We start from the raw sequence: 17,689 nt of genomic DNA, 5'->3' as shown, positions 1-17,689 counted from the left end.
GGTTTATGTCTGAAGTGCCTTGGTGTGATTTGAGCTGTGATATTGCTCACTTTCAGGACGCCCTGGAAATATTGGGAAAAGCAGCTTCTTTTCAGGGCTCTGAAGTCCGAAGTCTGGCTTTCGCAAGAGCGGCATCTGTGCTCAAGTCTCTGCCATGCAAACTACAGTCCATTGAAGAAGCAAAAAACCTGGTCTGGTGTGGGGGGCACTGCCAGACTGTCATCCAGGTAATGTGTCAGTGGGGGCAGAGACAGAGGGCATAGTGTCCCCGTGCAACAGTTATTTGTGGGTCCGCTTGCTATATTGCCTCCCCATGACTGCCTAAAAATCCTTCTCTGGTCAGCCAATCCATTACTAATTGTGGGCCATGAGAGACATTAGTGTAGCCGCTTTTAAGCAGTGTAATGGACAGTAGGAAGTGTTATACTATAGAACGCCTTTAGGACATCCCCTGTCCAGATTCTTTATTAGGGCATATGAACATCATAGAGGGTAAAGTTTCCCCCTCTATTAGGCCTCTTTCACACAAGTGAGTTTTCCGTATGCGTTCACTTCACGCATCGCACCCGCACTAAATCCTGACCCATTCATTTCAATGGGTCTGTGTACATGAGCGTTTTTTTTCACGTATCAATTCTGCGCTGCATGACAATCGCAGCCTGTTCTATAGTCTGAGTTTTTTCACCCAGCCCTGGCCCCGTAGAAGGTAATGGGGCTTCCCGGAGATGTTTCTAAACTTTTTTTTTTTTTTTCACGCGCGTGAACAACGCATCAAAACTGATTGCGACCGCATGGAAAAAACTGAAACGGTGAATGCAATTACAGACAAAGCTGACTGAACTTTCTTGCGAAATGGCGCGAGTTTCACTAAGCGCACCCTAAACGCATCCGGAGCCAATCCGTATCATTCATGTGAAAGAGTCCTTAGACAGAACAGGGGTGTTTTCTTAATCTGGAGAACTCTGTATAACCGTGTACTATATGATCGGCAAAAACGTATGGTCCAGTAGGTAAGCTGCAGCACACAGTGGAATTGTCCTTGAGGTGTTACCATCTTCTAAGGTCATGGCATGTCACTTTTTGATTGGTGGAGTTCTGACCTCGGGGAGTCCGGGGACCCAATCTGAGGAGATGAGAAGGAGCTGCGGCAGTGATTTTAGAGCTGTGATTCCTGCACAGCAGCATTCTAAGCCGTCTGTCCAGGGAAATGAAGCATTGCCCATTCACTTGAATGCAGCCGTGCTGTAGTTCCCTGCACTATGCAGTGAAAACGGTGAAAGGAGCACTGCACTAAATCAGTGTCGTGGCTTCTTCATTCTCAGGTAATAACCCTTGGAGGTGGCAGTGCACACACTGTCCAGACGTCAGACAGAATAAACTATCTACTATATCATCTAATTTATTGATATCGGTGCAGGACAGTAATGTATATGTAGACCAGCTGCTGAAAGCCGTAACTGGCTTCAAGACATCTGTAACACAGCATTAAAGGGAACCTGTCGCCATGAAAATGTGAAGTAATCTGTAGGCTTTGGGGAATACGGTCTCTCCTTACAGAGAGCGCCTTAATCCAAGTGAGGAGGCCTATAGGCCATACATGCTCCTGTGGAATCCTGGGAAGAAGGGATGCAAATGAGCTCCTAACGAGCTCTGCCTCTGATCTCGCCAGATGTAAGGCAGCTATTCTATAAGTCAATGTTCGAAACTTTAAATAGACCTTGAGACATGACTTGGATAATAACTAAGCCAGCATCTCATCTGCAGAGAGCTGTTTTGGGGTTATTGCCCCTCATCAATGCAGAGCAGATCTATATATAGTTTTATAGGAAAAGATTCAGTAAAACTTTTTTTATTTTATTCATTTATATTCCTGCTCCTTCTGGGCTTTAAAGTCACAAAGGCGGTCCCATCAGTGACTGACAGCCTTCCCTCTATGACCGTGTATACAGATAGCTGTCAATCTGTATACACAGTCATAGAGGGAAGGCTGTCAGTCACTGCTGGGACGTCCTTTGTGACTTTAAAGCCCAGAAGGAGCAGGAATATAAATAAAATACTAGTTTTTACGGAATCTTTTCTCCTAAAATTATATATCAATCTGCCCAGCTCCTCCTGCTCTATAACATGCTGTCTGTAGATTACATTGCATTTTCATGGTGACAGATTCCCTTTCGGTAGCTGTGTACGCTCCACTACTTTCTTAGACGTCACTCAGTGTAAGGCTCTATTCACACGTTCGTGGTGTATTGCGGATCCGCAACACACCCGCCCGGCACCCCTATAGAAATGCCTATTGTCCGCAGCTGCAGACAAGAATAGGACATGTTCTATCTTTTGCAGAGCTGCGGACCTGAAGATCGGGGCCGCACTCCGCAAATGCGGACAGCACACTGGGTGCTGTCCGCATCCATTCCGTCCCCATAGAGAATGAATGGGTCCGCACCCGTTCCGCAAAATTGCGGAACGGATGCGGACCCATTTGCAGACGTGTGAATGGAGCCTAACTTGTTAATTATTTCTTTTGTAGGAAATCCTGGAGGATGGGGTATGCCATGAAGTGGAGGTGCTTAAAAACAGTGAACAGTACCAGTGTATGGAGGTGAGGACAATACATTTGTGTCAATCTAGGGAGTAAGATTGAGAGAAGTTGTTTCTGCTTTATTCAGAAATTCTGTTTTTGTTTTGTTGTTTTTTGCATGTGGAAGGGCATTTCCAACCATTTACACATACAGGCTAAAACATATTCGCATTGAAAAATGGCAAAAAATCATATTTAGCATGGCTGGATCTTAACAAGGTTCCAAGTAGAGCTTCAACAAGAAGAGATCGGAGTGAGACAAAACATTTTTCTGAGCATTTAATTTAATGAAAACAACGAATAAACTGAAACGGGCTGTTTTTCAGCTGATCAAAAGTTTAGGACCACACGTCCAAAAAAAAAACTAAACACCCCCCCCCCCCCCCCCTCCAAAAACAGAAATCCAACTTCCAAACATGAACTCAGTAATGAGTAGCTCTGCCGTTATTGTTTATCACTTCCAAAATTCGTTTCGGCATGCTTGATGCAAGCGTTTCCATGAGGTGAGTGGGAACATTTCTCCAAGTGGTGAAGACGGCCGCACGAAGGCCATCTACTGTCTGGAACTGTTGTCCATTTTTGTAAACTTCCCTTGCCATCCATCCCCAAAGGTTCTCAATTGGCTTTAGATCAGGGGAACACGCAGGATGGGCGAAAAGAGTGATGTTGTTCTCCTGGAAGAAGTCCCTTGTCCTGCGGGCATTGTGTACTGTAGCGTTGTCCTGTTGAAAAACCCAGTCGTTACCACACAGACGAGGGCCCTCAGTCATGAGGAATGCTCTCTGCAACATCTGGACATAGCCAGCGGCCGTTGGACGCCCCTGCAATTCCTGAAGCTCCATTGTTCCACTGAAGGGAAAAGCACCCCAGACCATTATGGCGCCCCCTCCACTGTGCCGCGTAGAAAACATCTCAGGTGGGATCTGCTTGTCATGCCAGTAACGTCTCTCATCAGAGAATAAAACTTTCTTCCACCTTTGAATGTCCCATGTTTGGTGCTCTCTTGCAAAGTCCAAACGAGCAGTTCTGTGGCGTTCAAGGAGACGAGGTCTTTGAAGATTATTTTTGTTTTTGAAGCTCTTCAGTCTCCGATGCCGTCTGATGGTTATGGGGCTGCAGTCAGCACCAGTAAGGGCCTTAATTTGGGTCGAGGATCGTCCAGTGTCTTGACGGACAGCCAATTGGATCCTCCGGCTCAGTGCTGATGACCTTTTTTTTGGGTCTTCCACTTGACTTTTTTGTTCCATAACCCTCAGGATCATTTAAGAAATTCCAAATGACTGTCTTACTGCGTCCCACCTCAGCAGCGATGGCGCGCTGTGAGAGACCCTGCTTATGCAGTTCAACAATCCGACCACGTTCAAAAAGGGAGTTTTTTTTTGCCTTTGCCATCACAACGTGCGACTACCTGACAGAAAATGACAATGAATCCACATCTTTGCACAGATTTGGCCTTTTGAAGCAATGTGGTCCTAAAATTTGGATCAGCTGAAAAACAGCCTGTTTCAGTTTAATCGTTATTTTCAATAAATTGAATGCTCAAAAAATGTTTAGTCTCACTCCCATTTCTTCTTGTTGCATGTTGAAGCTCTACTTGGAACCTTGTTAAGATCCAACAATGTAAAATATGATTTTTTTGCAAAGTAAGTGCTGATACTTTTGCGCTGTTGCTAAAGCCTTTAGGGTTTGAGAGGGAGTTTTTCTATGCTCTATTATATAAACCCTGAACAAGTGAATTATTGAGTTGTTTTCACTTAAATTTTACATTTTGGTACAATAAATATTTATTTTATTTTAAACGTTCCATTCAGGCAGATTTTGAAATGTGAGAGTAGGGACCTATATCTATCACTATTAGCTGGTTATATTAGTCAAAACATCGATACCAACAGCATTTCTGTGTCTCACTGCAGTCCCTCTCCTTAGACTTCTGTGGATAGCTGCTATAACCTGATCTCTCCGTGAAGTTTAAAATAAATCTGTCTCCTCACTGCCTCTTAGATTTTACCAATCCATTAAGAGTGATCAGTGGGAGTCTGATCATTGGAGAAGTAAGCATTGTTCTGTGGTATAGTGTTCATTAAAAAGTTTCTCATCTTTTCTTGTACTGTTGATGAGTTTGTCACAGTTTAGATTTGAGGGAGGTCCAAATTTGCAAAGTGTCCACCATAATTTGTCTGTCAGCAGTTTTGACCATGTTAAACGGCTGACCGCACTAGGTAGGGGCCTTGGGGAAAGTGGTACAAACATAACGTCTGTGACGCTTCTATCATCATGTAAAGGGTGTATGAACCTTTTTATGCCTTCTATATAGAGCTGCTTCACAGCCCCTTCAATCTCCTCTGAGTGACAACTAGTATCAGACCAGAAGACTACTACAGCTGTCACTCGGAGGGGAGGCGGTGTGAAGCCGCTCAATGCAGGTGGCAGCTGTGCCCACAATTCACTTGCATGAGCAGAATAAAAATTCTTATTTCCACTACTACTGAGAAGTGTCACACAAGGTATGTTTGTCCTGCTCCGCCTGGCCTCCACACAATGTTCTGAGCAGTTTAGTGTGGTCAAAATTGCTGAGAAGAATCCCTTTAAATGCAATCCTGGGTAAAATTGGTGAATTAGTTGTAATTTATACGAATCTACTTTGCACACGATTTGTTTGCTCTCTTTACTCTGTTTAGCTCCTCACAAGTATTTTTGGTGTTGGTGTGCGCACAGCAGAACGTTGGTACAGTGATGGTGTGCGGAAACTAAGTGACTTGGAGGACCCTAATATTAAATTGACTGCGGAGCAGAAAGCAGGTAGAGGCTTTGCATTGTGTACACGTGGAAGGATGTTCTCTGTGTAGTAGCTAATGGTACTTTTCACACAGGGATAGAGCACTACACGGATCTAAAGCAGCCGGTGACCCGTGACGAGGCCGAACGTGTGGAGAGCTTGATAACAAGGGCACTGGACAGATTTGTCCCCGGCCTCAGGATTACAATGACTGGTGGATTTCGCAGGTAGGTGAAGTTTTCAGCCAGTGGTATTTATCATTATAGAGAAAGTTAATACAAGGCACTTACTAATGTATTGTCCATATTGCCTCCTTTGCTGGCTTGAGTCAATTTTCCGCAACATTATGCACATCTCGTTTCCGGGGGTTATGACCACCTTGCAGTACAGCAGTGGTCGTGCTTTCCACACTATAGGAAAATGTGCCGGCCTCTTTAAAGGGGTTTTCCGGGAGTTTTATACTGATGACCTAACTATCCTCTGGATAGATCATCCGTTTCTGATTGGCTGTTTGAGTAGTGCTGTTGATTTCTCTTAGCAAACCAAGCACAGCGCTGTACATTGTATAGTGGCTGTGCTTGGTATTGCAGCTCAGCTCCATTCACTTCTAAGGGGTCAAGCTGCACCTAGGCCACGTGACTGATGAACGTGACATCACATGGCCTAGTGAAAGCTGAGAGAAGGCCGCTGGGTGTCAGATACTGAAGGCCTATCCAGAGCATAGGTCATCAGTGTAAGGCCTCGTCCACATTTCCGTTTTTCACTGACGTGTGCTGTCCAAATTTTCCACGGACAACACACGCACCCATTGGTTTAAATGTCTGTTCACACTTCAGTATTTTTTTTTACTGACCGTGGGTCAGTAAAAAAAATCACGGAGACATGCAGTACTTTCATCCGTGATGCGGACCATGCACGCCCATTGAAGTCTATGGGTCCGTGAAAATCACTGACACACATCTGTGTTGTCTGTTTTTCATTGAAGATCAATAGGAGATTCTTTGGAAATTAATTTTCAGCTGAGCAGCGTCCGTGAATTACGGATGACACATGGATGGTAAAAACGGACACACGGACCAACCATGGACAGCTTCACAGATGAAACGCGTACGCTTTTTTTCACGGATGTGTCACTGAAACGGAAATGTGGACGAGGCCTAAAACTCCCAGAAAATCCCTTTAACCCATTCAGTACTGGACCCATTTTTGTTTTTGCATTGTCGTTTTTTCCTCCCCACATCCAAAAGTCATTATATATGTGTGTGTGAAAAATAGAGCAGCACTCAGAGATTGCGGTTAAAAAAAAGGGATGTATTTATAAGTGACGCGACGTTTCGGCTCCAACATGAAGCCTTTCTCATAATCTCCAAAAAGCAGGCATCACTCCAAGGTAAAGGTGAAAAATTATGCAATACTTTATTCGCCCATGTGACAAGGCAACGTTTCAGCTCAGTATGAGCCTTTCTCAAGCTCATACTTTCTCAAGCTCAAAGTGCGTTTTATGGGGCGAAAAATATATATAATTATAATTTTTAATAGTTTTTTTTTTTTTTGCTTCTTTAACCTCTTAAGGACACATGACGTACCGGTACGTCATGATGTCCTGGTACTTAAGGACACATGACGTACCGGTACGTCATGTGTTGTTCCGATCACTGCCGCCCGGCCGGCAGTGATCGGAACCCGGTGCCTGCTCAAATCATCGAGCAGGCACCTAGGCTAAATGCGCGGGGGGGTCCCGTGACCCCCCCATGTCGGCGATCGCGGCAAACCGCAGGTCAATTCAGACCTGCGGTTTGCTGCGATTTCTGCAGTTTCTGATCCCTGCGGTCCCTGACCGCGGGGATCAGAAACTTTAGTATTCCTAAAATAGATCTGTATCCCTCCCCCTGCACCCCCCGAGTGATTTTAGCCTGGTGGGAGGTGCAGGGGGAGGGTTGCGGGCGGTGCGGGAGGCGGGCGGTGCGGCAGGCGGGATCGCGATCCCCCGCCCGCCTCCCCTTGTATAATCGTTGGTTTCTAGTGGGTATACCAGGGTGCCAGCACATTGCTGGCACCCTGGTATAAACGGCTGACATCTGCGATGCGATGTCAGCCGTTAACCCTTTCCATACAGCGGTCCGTACGGACCGCTGTATGGAAAAGGTTAACAGCGCAGGGAGCTCCCTCCCTCTCCCATCGGGGGGCTGCTGTGCCTTTGCAGCCCCCCGATGGGAGAGGGAGAGAGCCCCCAGAGAGCCCCCCTCAGCCCTGTGCTTACCCTTCCCCGTCTGCGCAGTTCTGAGCAGACGGGGAAGGTTCCCATGGCAACAGGACGCCTCTCAGGCATCCTGCTGTCCATGGTGCTGAACAGATCTGTGCTGAAAGCATAGATCTGTTCAGTGTAAGTAAAATACAGTACAGAACAATATATATTGTACTGTACTGTATTATACAGACATCAGACCCACTGGATCTTCAAGAACCAAGTGGGTCTGGGTCAAAAAAAAAGTTAAAAAAAGTAAAAAAAAAGGAAAAATCAAAAAACACATTTATCACTGATAAAAAAATGAAAAAAATAAAATTCCCTACACATGTTTGGTATCGCCGCGTCCGTAACGACCTGATCTATAAAACGGTTATGTTACTTTACCCGAACGGTGAACGCCATAAAAATAAAAAATAAAAAACTATGATGAAATTGAAATTTTGCCCACCTTACTTCCCAAAAAAGGTAATAAAAGTGATCAAAAAAGTCGCATGTACGCCAAAATAGTACCAATCAAACCGTCATCTCATCCCGCAAAAATCATACCCTACCCAAGATAATCGCCCAAAAACTGAAAAAACTATGGCTCTTAGACTATGGAAACACTAAAACATGATTTTTTTTGTTTCAAAAATGAAATCATTGTGTAAAACTTACATAAATAAAAAAAAAAGTATACATATTAGGTATTGCCGCGTCCGTATCGACCGGCTCTATAAAAATATCACATGATCTAACCCCTCAGATGACCACCGTAAAAAAATTAAAATAAAAACGGTGTAAAAAAAGCCATTTTTTGTCATCTTACGTCACAAAAAGTGTAATAGCAAGCAATCAAAAAGTCATATGCACCCCAAAATAGATGCCAATCAAACCGTCATTTCATCCCGCAAAAAATGAGACCCTACTTAAGATAATCGCCCAAAAACTGAAAAAACTATGGCTCTTAGACTATGGAGACACTAAAACATTTTTTTTGTTTTAAAAATGAAATCATTGTGTAAAACTTACATAAATAAAAAAAATAGTATACATATTAGGTATCGCCACGTCCGTGACAACCTGCTCTATAAAATTACCACATGATCTAACCTGTCAGATGAATGTTGTCAATAACAAAAAATAAAAACGTGCCAAAAAATCTATTTCTTGTTACCTTGCCGCACAAAAAGTGTAATATAGAGCAACCAAAAATCATATGTACCCTAAACTAGTACCAACAAAACTGCCACCCTATCCCGTAGTTTCTAAAATGGGGTCACTTTTTTGGAGTTTCTACTCTAGGGGTGCATCAGGGGGGCTTCAAATGGGACATGGTGTAAAAAAAAACTGTCCAGCAAAATCTGCCTTCCAAAAACCGTATGGCGTTCCTTTCCTTCTGCGCCCTGCCGTGTGCCCGTACAGCAGTTTACGACCACATATGGGGTGTTTCTGTAAACTACAGAATCAGGGCCATAAATAATGAGTTTTGTTTGGCTGTTAACCCTTGCTTTGTAACTGGAAAAAAAATATTAAAATGGAAAATCTGCCAAAAAAGTGAAATTTTGAAATTGTATCTCTATTTTCCATTAAATCTTGTGCAACACCTAAAGGGTTAACAAAGTTTGTAAAATCAGTTTTGAATACCTTGAGGGGTGTAGTTTCTTAGATGGGGTCACTTTTATGGAGTTTCTACTCCAGGGGTGCATCAGGGGGGCTTCAAATGGGACATGGTGCCAAAAAAACAGTCCAGCAAAATCAGCCCTCCAAAAACCAAACGGCGCACCTTTCACTCTACGCCCCGCTGTGTGCCCGTACAGTAGTTTACGGCCACATATGGGGTGTTTCTGTAAACAGCAGAGTCAGGGCAATAAAGATACAGTCTTGTTTGGCTGTTAACCCTTGCTTTGTTAGTGGAAAAAATGGGTTAAAATGGAAAATTAGGCAAAAAAATGAAATTCTCAAATTTCATCGCCATTTGCCAATAACTCCTGTGCAACACCTAAAGGGTTAACGATGTATGTAAAATCAGTTTTGAATAGCTTGAGGGGTGTAGTTTCTTAGATGGGGTCACTTTTAGGGAGTTTCTCCTCTAGGGGTGCATCAAGGGGGCTTCAAATGGGACATGGTGTAAATAAACCAGTCCATAAAAATCAGCCCTCCAAAAACCATACGGCGCACCTTTCACTCTACGCCCCGCTGTGTGGCCGTACAGTAGTTTACGGCCACATATTGGGTGTTTCTGTAAACGGCAGAGTCAGGGCAATAAAGATACAGTCTTGTTTGGCTGTTAACCCTTGATTTGTTAGTGGAAAAAATGGGTTAAAATGAAAAATTAGACAAAAAAATGAAATTCTCAAATTTCCTCCCCATTTGCCAATAACTCTTGTGCAACACCTAAAGGGTTAACAACGTATGCAAAATCAGTTTTGAATACCTTGAGGGGTGTAGTTTCTTAGATGGGGTCATTTTTGGGTGGTTTCTATAATGTAAGCCTCGCAAAGTGACTTGAGACCTGAACGGGTCCCTAAAAATTGAGTTTTTGTAAATTTCTGAAAAATTTCAAGATTTGCTTCTAAACTTCTAAGCCTTATAACATCCCCAAAAAATAAAATATCATTCCCAAATCAATTCTAACATGAAGTAGACATATGGGGAATGTAAAGTCATCACAATTTTTGGGGGTATTACTATGTATTACAGAAGTAGAGAAACTGAAACTTTGAAATTTGCAAATTTTTCCAAATTTTTTGTTAAATTAGGTATTTTTTGGTGCAAAAAAAATAATTATTTTGACTTCATTTTACCAGTGTCATGAAGTACAATATGTGACGAAAAAACAATCTCAGAACGGCCTGGATAAGTCAAAGCGTTTTAAAGTTATCAGCACTTAAAGGGACTCTGGTCAGATTTTCAAAAAATGGCCTGGTCCTAAGGTGTAAAAAGGCTGTGTCCTTAAGGGGTTAAAAAAAAAAATTTGAAATCTTTGAAAGTTAATTTTCTTTGCATTGGCATTTTCTTAGTCATACATTTATTTTTTTTATATTTCTGTCCACAGAGCTGTATTAGAGCATTTGTTTTTGGGGGTGAACTGTAGTTATTGGTACCGTGGCGATACCTGTTATGTCTATTATATTTATTTATTAATTTTTTATCTTTTTCTGTTTATATGTAACACTGGGAAAGGAGGTGATTTAAACTTTAAATATTTTTATGGTTTTTCTATTTTATTTATTTTTTTACTTTATTTTACTTTTTTAACAATAACTTTTAGCCCCCCCCCCCCCCCCATAGGGGCTTTTGATCCTTTGTCCCATTCATCCTAAGGCCTCTTTCACACGGCCGTTTTTTTTTCCCGTTTACTGGCCGTTTTTTGCGGTCCGTATACGGAACCATTGATTTCAATGGGTCCGCAAAAAAAACGGAATGTGTTCCGTATGCATTCCGTTTCCGTTTTTCCGTTCCGTTTTAACATAGAACATGTCCTATATTTGGCCGCAAATCACGTTCCGTGGCTCCATTAAAGTCTATGGGTCCGCAAAAAAACGGAATGCATACGGAAGTGCATCCGTATGTCTTCCGTATCCATTCCGTTTTTTGCGGATCCATCTATTGAAAATGTTATGCCCAGCCCAATTTTTGCTATGAAATTACTGTATACTGTATTTGCCATACGGAAAAACGGAACGGAAAAACGAAACGGAAACACAACGGAAACAAAAAACGGAACAACGGATCCGTTTAAAACGGACCGCAAAACACTGAAAAAGCCATACGGTCGTGTGCAATAGGCCTAATAGAGATCTATTAGGGTGAATAGCATTTTGACGTGCTCCCTGCTGAGCTGTGCCTTGTGCACAGCTTAGCAGGAAGCTTACCATGACAGGCCTGGGAAGCATCAGCAGCTCCCATACGTCATGGTAACCATTCGGAGCCCTGCGTTTTCACCGCGGGGGCTCCGATCAGAAGGCAGAGGGAGCTGCATCCCTCTACCTTACTGCACAGATGCTGCGATTGCAGTTGAACGTGGCATTGGAGGGGTTAAATGACTGGCACCCACCGTTTATGGAGGGGGCTCAGTGCATTGTGGCACGGTGGTTAAAGAGGATAATCAAAGAATAATTTCACGTTAGTGAGCAGTGACTGTATGTGAAGCTGCTGTCAGAATGTTTTGTGGAAACTTTTTCTGATTTAAAGGGAATGTCACCTCATACTTTCATATAAATCCCTCTCACATGGTAGATGTGTGCCGGTCAGCACATTCTAATGCTCTTGCTCCCATCTTGATCCATTCCCCAGTTTGAGGTAAAGCAAATTAGCCCTTTGGTGCAAGGAGGGTATTGCCGTTGCACCCTGTTTCAACCAGAGGCTTCAACCATTCTCTTCCAGGCTGTACCCCAACGCTTTGACTGACAGCGCCAGGCAGTGAAGATGTACTCACTGCTGGCCCTGAAGTCTTGCAGCACTTGTGGTACAGGGATTGAGATCGCCAGGCAGATTCCCTTTACAGTATCTGAAATGAAAGCATGTGCGGCCTATGTATGACCAGCACCTACCTGATATACAGTGGTCCCTCTAGTTAAAATATTAATTGGTTCCAGGACGACCATTGTAATATGAAACCATTGTAAGTTGAGTAATCGGTTCCAAAGGCCCAATATGTCATCCACGATAAGAGAAAATGAAGATTTAAGAAAAATAAGCAGATAACTAAGACAGATAAAACAAGTCCTTACATATAACAGTCAGGAATAGCTGGTAACTAGCAACTATTACAGATATTTTACCAGAGAAGTGGCCTTGATTGGTTGGATTTAAGTCTGAGACATTGTATGTTGAGTCTGGTATCAACTTAACGATGGGTCAGAAAAGACCATTATATGTTGAAAACATTGTATCCTGAGGCCATTGTATCTTGAGGGACCACCGTATATATTTTCTTCATTTTTGGCTTCTGTTCAGGTAAGTCACTACTGTGATCAGTGATTGCAGCTCATCTGCCTTGTGTAACGAAACCAGCAATCTGGAAATACACTTTGTTCCTCCGTCTTACTTTACAACATATTGGTTGATGTATTTTCAGCCGCCGTTACTTTTGGAGGTGTAGTTTCGGCACCCAGTAAGTCTCTCTCTGTACACACAGCAGACATTGTGGGATCCAGCAAGTCTCAGTGGGGTCACATGATCTGCCAAAAGTAATGGGGGCTGAAAATACACCAATAACTCAATATGTAATTTGGTAAATAAAAACATATATTTATACCAGCATGCTATACGCAGCTTGAACTGTGCAACCATGCAAGCCACGGTGGCTTTCCACTACATTACCCAACCCACAGTACCCCACAAATCCTTGAGGCCATTAACAATGAACAGTTTGTAATGCGTTAGCTGAATACCGTTGCGCAGTTCAAGCCAAACTGTGGCTGCATTTTACCCACTGCACCGATGCATCATGGGACTGTACCCTTACTCTGCTTTTTTGTGCCCACATGATGATTCTTTGTCCTGGCACCTAACAGGGGGAAGCAACAAGGGCATGATGTGGACTTCCTCATAACACACCCTGATGAAGAAGCACTAAACGGGCTGCTGAAAAAAGCTGTAAACTGGATGGATAGCCAGGTAGTAACAGTGCATATACTATTGGATTGCATAGTGCATTCATGCAGAAGTAGCGGCAGTTTTCCATAGTGGACAGCCCCCTACGCTGTCTTGTTGCCTGTACAGTATGAGGGCTCATGCACACGACTATTTGCGGATACCGGCCATGTGCACTCTGCATTTTGCGGAACGGCCAGCCGCTAAACAAATGGTCTTATCCTTGTCTGTATTAAAGACAAAAAATAGAACATGTTCTACCATTTTGCAGACGGCACGGAAGGGACTTGTGGATGCGGACAGCACACGGAGTGTTTTCCGTATCTTTTGCGGCCCCATTGAAGTGAATAGGTCTGCATCTGACCAGCAAAAAATGTGGATCGGATGTGGACTAAAACAATGGTTGTGTGCATGAGCTCTAAAAAAGAATCTAAAGAATCTGGCAGAGGTCATATTACACCTAGCAGACACTGTTAGAAGACCTGTCACCAGAAAATGCAGTGCAATCTGCAGGCAGCATGGTATAGAGCAGGAGGAGCTGAGCAGATTGTGGGAAAAGAGTCAGTATAAGGGCTCATGCACACAAATGTGTTCTGGAATTGCGGCCTGCAAATATACGGGCACCGGCCATGTGCGCACCGTATCACGCATGCGGACCCATTTACTCGAATAGTCTGCAATCCGGAAGCACTCGGAGCGCCTCCGCACCGCAAAAAATTTGAATATATTCTTTTTTGCAGTGCGGACGGATTGTGGACACATTCAGAATGGGTCTGCATCTGTCAGCGCAGGCCACAAGGACGATGCCCGTGCATTTTGCGGTCCCCAGTGCATGGCATGGGCAGCACACGTTCATGTGCCTGAGCCCTAACGTAATTCATTAAAGTCTATGCTCTTTCTGAGCTCAGTAGCCATATGGGTGGTCCTATCAGTGATTGATAGCGATCTTGTGTATGCACATTTATACAATGAAGGCTGCCAATCATCAGCCACTTGGGCAACTGAGAACAAATCACGGTGACAGGTTCCCTTTAATGCGCTCTCCTCACAGAAGGGCCGTTTAATCTGAGAGCCACTACAGTAGGTCCAGCTCCTGAGACCCCAGGAGAGGTGATTTTGCTGTGGGTAATTGACATCTGAAACTTATTGCTTCTGCAGTAGCCACTACATGGGAAATGTATTACATGTGGTTATTCAAAAAACAGTTCTGAAGCATCTTTTTTCCTGGAGATGCATGATGCAAGCGTTGTGTTTCTGCACTCTGTCAGCACCGACAGAACAGTGCTAGCGTGTAGGAGGCACCCTGCGGGTGCTAAAATGTCAGCAGGTGTGTAATCATTCAGTTACTGTAAATTACATTAATGCTTACATTTAGCTCTTAAATAGAAGTTCCTTGGTGCACATTTTGGGGGTCATTTATTATTATACACAATTTTTGGCGTATATCTGTCGCAGATTCAATCACAAAGAGGATTTGCGGCCGAATCTGTGACTTTATTTATTTATTTTTCCCCCGATCATGCCAAGCCTAAAAAGGGGGACGAGGTGTGGAAGAGGGCCGGCCCATCATACTTATAATTTTATATGCCTATTTTAGGTGTAGAAAATGATCTAAATCTACAAGGGAGCTGGCGTAGATTTAGGCTGGCGGTGGATGCCAGCCTCTACATAACTTGGGCGCATCCACCGCCAGCTCAAGGGGTATTAAGATCGGCGTCTAAAACGCTGGTCTTAATAAATAACCCCATTTTGAGAGCCCACCTGCCATGACAAGGAGGTCTCTCTCAGATGGGGCCCTACCCTCAACGGCGTACCTTTTTATCTTGAGCCTAAGGCCTCATGCACACGACCGTTGTGTGCATCCGCGTCTGTTCCGTCATTTTTCAGTTTAGCGGAGGTGCCATTCATTTCTATGGAGCTGTGAAAAAAAACTGATAGTCCTCAGTTTTTTTCTCTGCGTCCGTGATCCGTGATTCCAGTCCGTCAAAAAAATATAACCTGTTCTATTCTTGTCAGTGGAAAACGGAGGACGGACCCATTCAAGTCAATGGGTCCGTCAAAAAAAACGGATGCACAACTGGTATGTGTTCCGTGTCCTTTTTTTTTTCTACAAGACCTTGGTGCAATAAAATTACACTTTTCATTAATTTTGCTTTTTTTTCCCCGTCAGACAAAAAAAGACACAACTGAAGCAAAATCGGACACGGACCACTGAAGCCAAATCACTGACAGTGAAAAAACACTGTCGTGTGCATGAGGCCTAATGCCTTAGTTTAGTAGCTCATTTTGTAGGCCTAGGCCCAAAATAAAGCAGTATGTCTTCTGTCGTACACGGAGATCAGCAAATGCAGGTGGTCTTCCAGAACAAAAAGCCATGCTTGAAGGGGTTCTAGATTAGACAACCTCTCTATTAGTGGAATACCAGCTGAGTGTGCACAAAATAGTCATCGGGAAGCCATTTTGTTCAGCTAACCACCTTAATACGATAAGGGTCCATTCACACGTCCGCAGTGTTTTGCGAACACCAGGCCGGCACCCCAATAGAAATGCCTATTATTGTCCGTAGCTGCGGACAAGAATAGGACATGTTCTATCTTTTTGCGGAGCTGCGGACTGGAAATGCGGATGCGGACAGCACACTGTGTGCTGTCCGCATCTTTTCCGTCCCCATTGAAAATCAATGGGTCCGCACCCGTTCCGCATAATTGTGGAACGGATCTGGACCATTCATACGGACGTGTGAATGGATCCCAAGTAGGAGGGTGCAATTGCATAAAGGCATAGGTGAGCATTCAAAAGAATGTAAAGTTTCCTGTCTTGGTTGGTGGAAGCACGTGACTGAAGAAGGCATAAGCTACTGCTTGACCTCTATCTGTCATTGCAGGGCTTATTGTTGTACCACCATACAAAGGCGCGCTCTCATGTGCAGACTCGCAGACGCAGCACACACATGGATGGGCATGAAACCTGTTATGCTATATTCGCTCTTCCAAACCGTGACTCTTCAAAGGCTGAGTCGGGTGATTTCACATCCTCAGGCCCTTGCACGTGGAGAGCAGTCAGAGTGGATTTAGTAGTCGTTCCATATGAAGAATACCCTTATGCCCTTCTGGGCTGGACAGGATCAAAGGTCGGTGATGCTGAGCTCTGTTCTCATGAAAGTGGAAGACAAATGGCTACTGAATTACATGTCAGGGAGGCTACAGGACTGCTATCTGCATGTAGGCTATAACGGGGTTGGCCACTTTTGCAGTGTTTGTTACTGTATTGTAGTCACTGCTCCTGACTGTTTAGTAACTTTCCATCCATATTCTTTATTTTTTCCTGCCCTTTTGCTCCTGTAGACAGGACCTGCAGTGTGTTTTTGCAGCTGCGGCCCTACATATGACATCACTGAAAGTGGCGGTGTTGCCTCCCCCTTCCATCCGGCATTGCACGCTACCATCCTTTCCTCTACTGCGCAGACTCCACAAGCGTTTGGCGTCTGCACAGTATAGACAATTCTCCTCTGCATCCAGTGTCCGGTCCTATATGCACAGCTGCCAAGTGAAGCGAGCGTTCACCCACAGGTGCAGAATGCGAGTTGAGACTGCACTGGACGAACGCAGGCTTTCACAGTGCGCACTCTCTTCACTGGAGGCAGAGCCTTGTCTATACTGTGCCGGCTTGTGGTGGAGTCTCCACAGTAGAGGAAAGCAAGGGGCAGGCAATACAGCCATTTTCAGTGTTGTCACATGTAGGGGCCACAGCTGCAAGGACACACTACAGGAGCGGCAGAGAGGAGCAAAAGATCAGAATATGGATGGAAGTTACATCAGGAGCAGTGACTACAATACATTAAGTGACAGAGAAATTGCAAAGTAGCCAACCCCTTTAACCCATTTGCTGTCACATGGGGGAATGGTTCTTATTCATTAGAAATTATCCGTAGCAGAACATTTTCACACAAGATGCTGCACATGTTGTAAGTAGAGGCAACGGTGGGATTCAAATTTTTAACAGGTTCCCTACTCAACGGCGGACATGCGCCATCACGACATATGTTTACGTATACATACACCGTATATATGCAACACACACATAAATACACCGTATATACACTACACTAAACTTTTAAAAAGCCTAAGGAGCTAAACTATGGAATTGAAGCGCTCATCTCCAGCTGCTGCCGCCAGAGCACCGGATCGGAACTCAGCCGGTAACACGGTTCTCTCATCCAGTTGTAATTTTAACAACCGGATCTGGAGAACTGGAGGGAACCGGCTGAATCCCATGCCTGAGTAGAAGGGTCACTAATGTGAAAAATTATTCAGAGCACTACTGCCATGAGAGGCTGTGGCTGCATCCAACTGGAAAGGACATGGATGGGATTTCCTCGCACATGTCCCTTTCAGATGGATGCAGGCACTTTACTCATTATAGCAGCACTTTAAACTGGCTTTTCCTCTTTAAAAAAAAAAAATCCAAAAACTATCACCGAGAAATGTTAAAATCCCGAATTAGTTTT

General features: G+C 44.0%; 1 protein-coding gene across 5 annotated transcripts in view; it reads left to right on the top strand.

Annotated features, from left to right (window-relative positions):
* LOC120986140 (DNA-directed DNA/RNA polymerase mu-like) overlaps positions 1-17,689 on the top strand; it is a 61,692-nt gene that overhangs the window by 30,468 nt on the left and 13,535 nt on the right. For 4 of the 5 annotated variants that reach the window (XM_040414513.1, XM_040414511.1, XM_040414512.1 and 1 more), the window contains exons 6-11: positions 57-227; positions 2,528-2,599; positions 5,257-5,377; positions 5,449-5,581; positions 13,104-13,206; positions 16,067-16,312. In XM_040414513.1, the coding sequence (XP_040270447.1) occupies positions 57-227; positions 2,528-2,599; positions 5,257-5,377; positions 5,449-5,581; positions 13,104-13,206; positions 16,067-16,312 (846 nt within the window). The remainder of the gene's footprint in view (positions 1-56; positions 228-2,527; positions 2,600-5,256; positions 5,378-5,448; positions 5,582-13,103; positions 13,207-16,066; positions 16,313-17,689) is intronic. The other variant, XM_040414516.1, reaches the window with a different exon arrangement.

The sequence above is a fragment of the Bufo bufo genome, chromosome 1 (genome assembly GCF_905171765.1).
Source record: "Bufo bufo chromosome 1, aBufBuf1.1, whole genome shotgun sequence".
Lineage (NCBI taxonomy): Eukaryota > Metazoa > Chordata > Amphibia > Anura > Bufonidae > Bufo > Bufo bufo.
The sequence above is the reverse complement of the archived record's forward strand: the minus strand, read 5'-3'. Positions and strand labels throughout refer to the sequence as shown.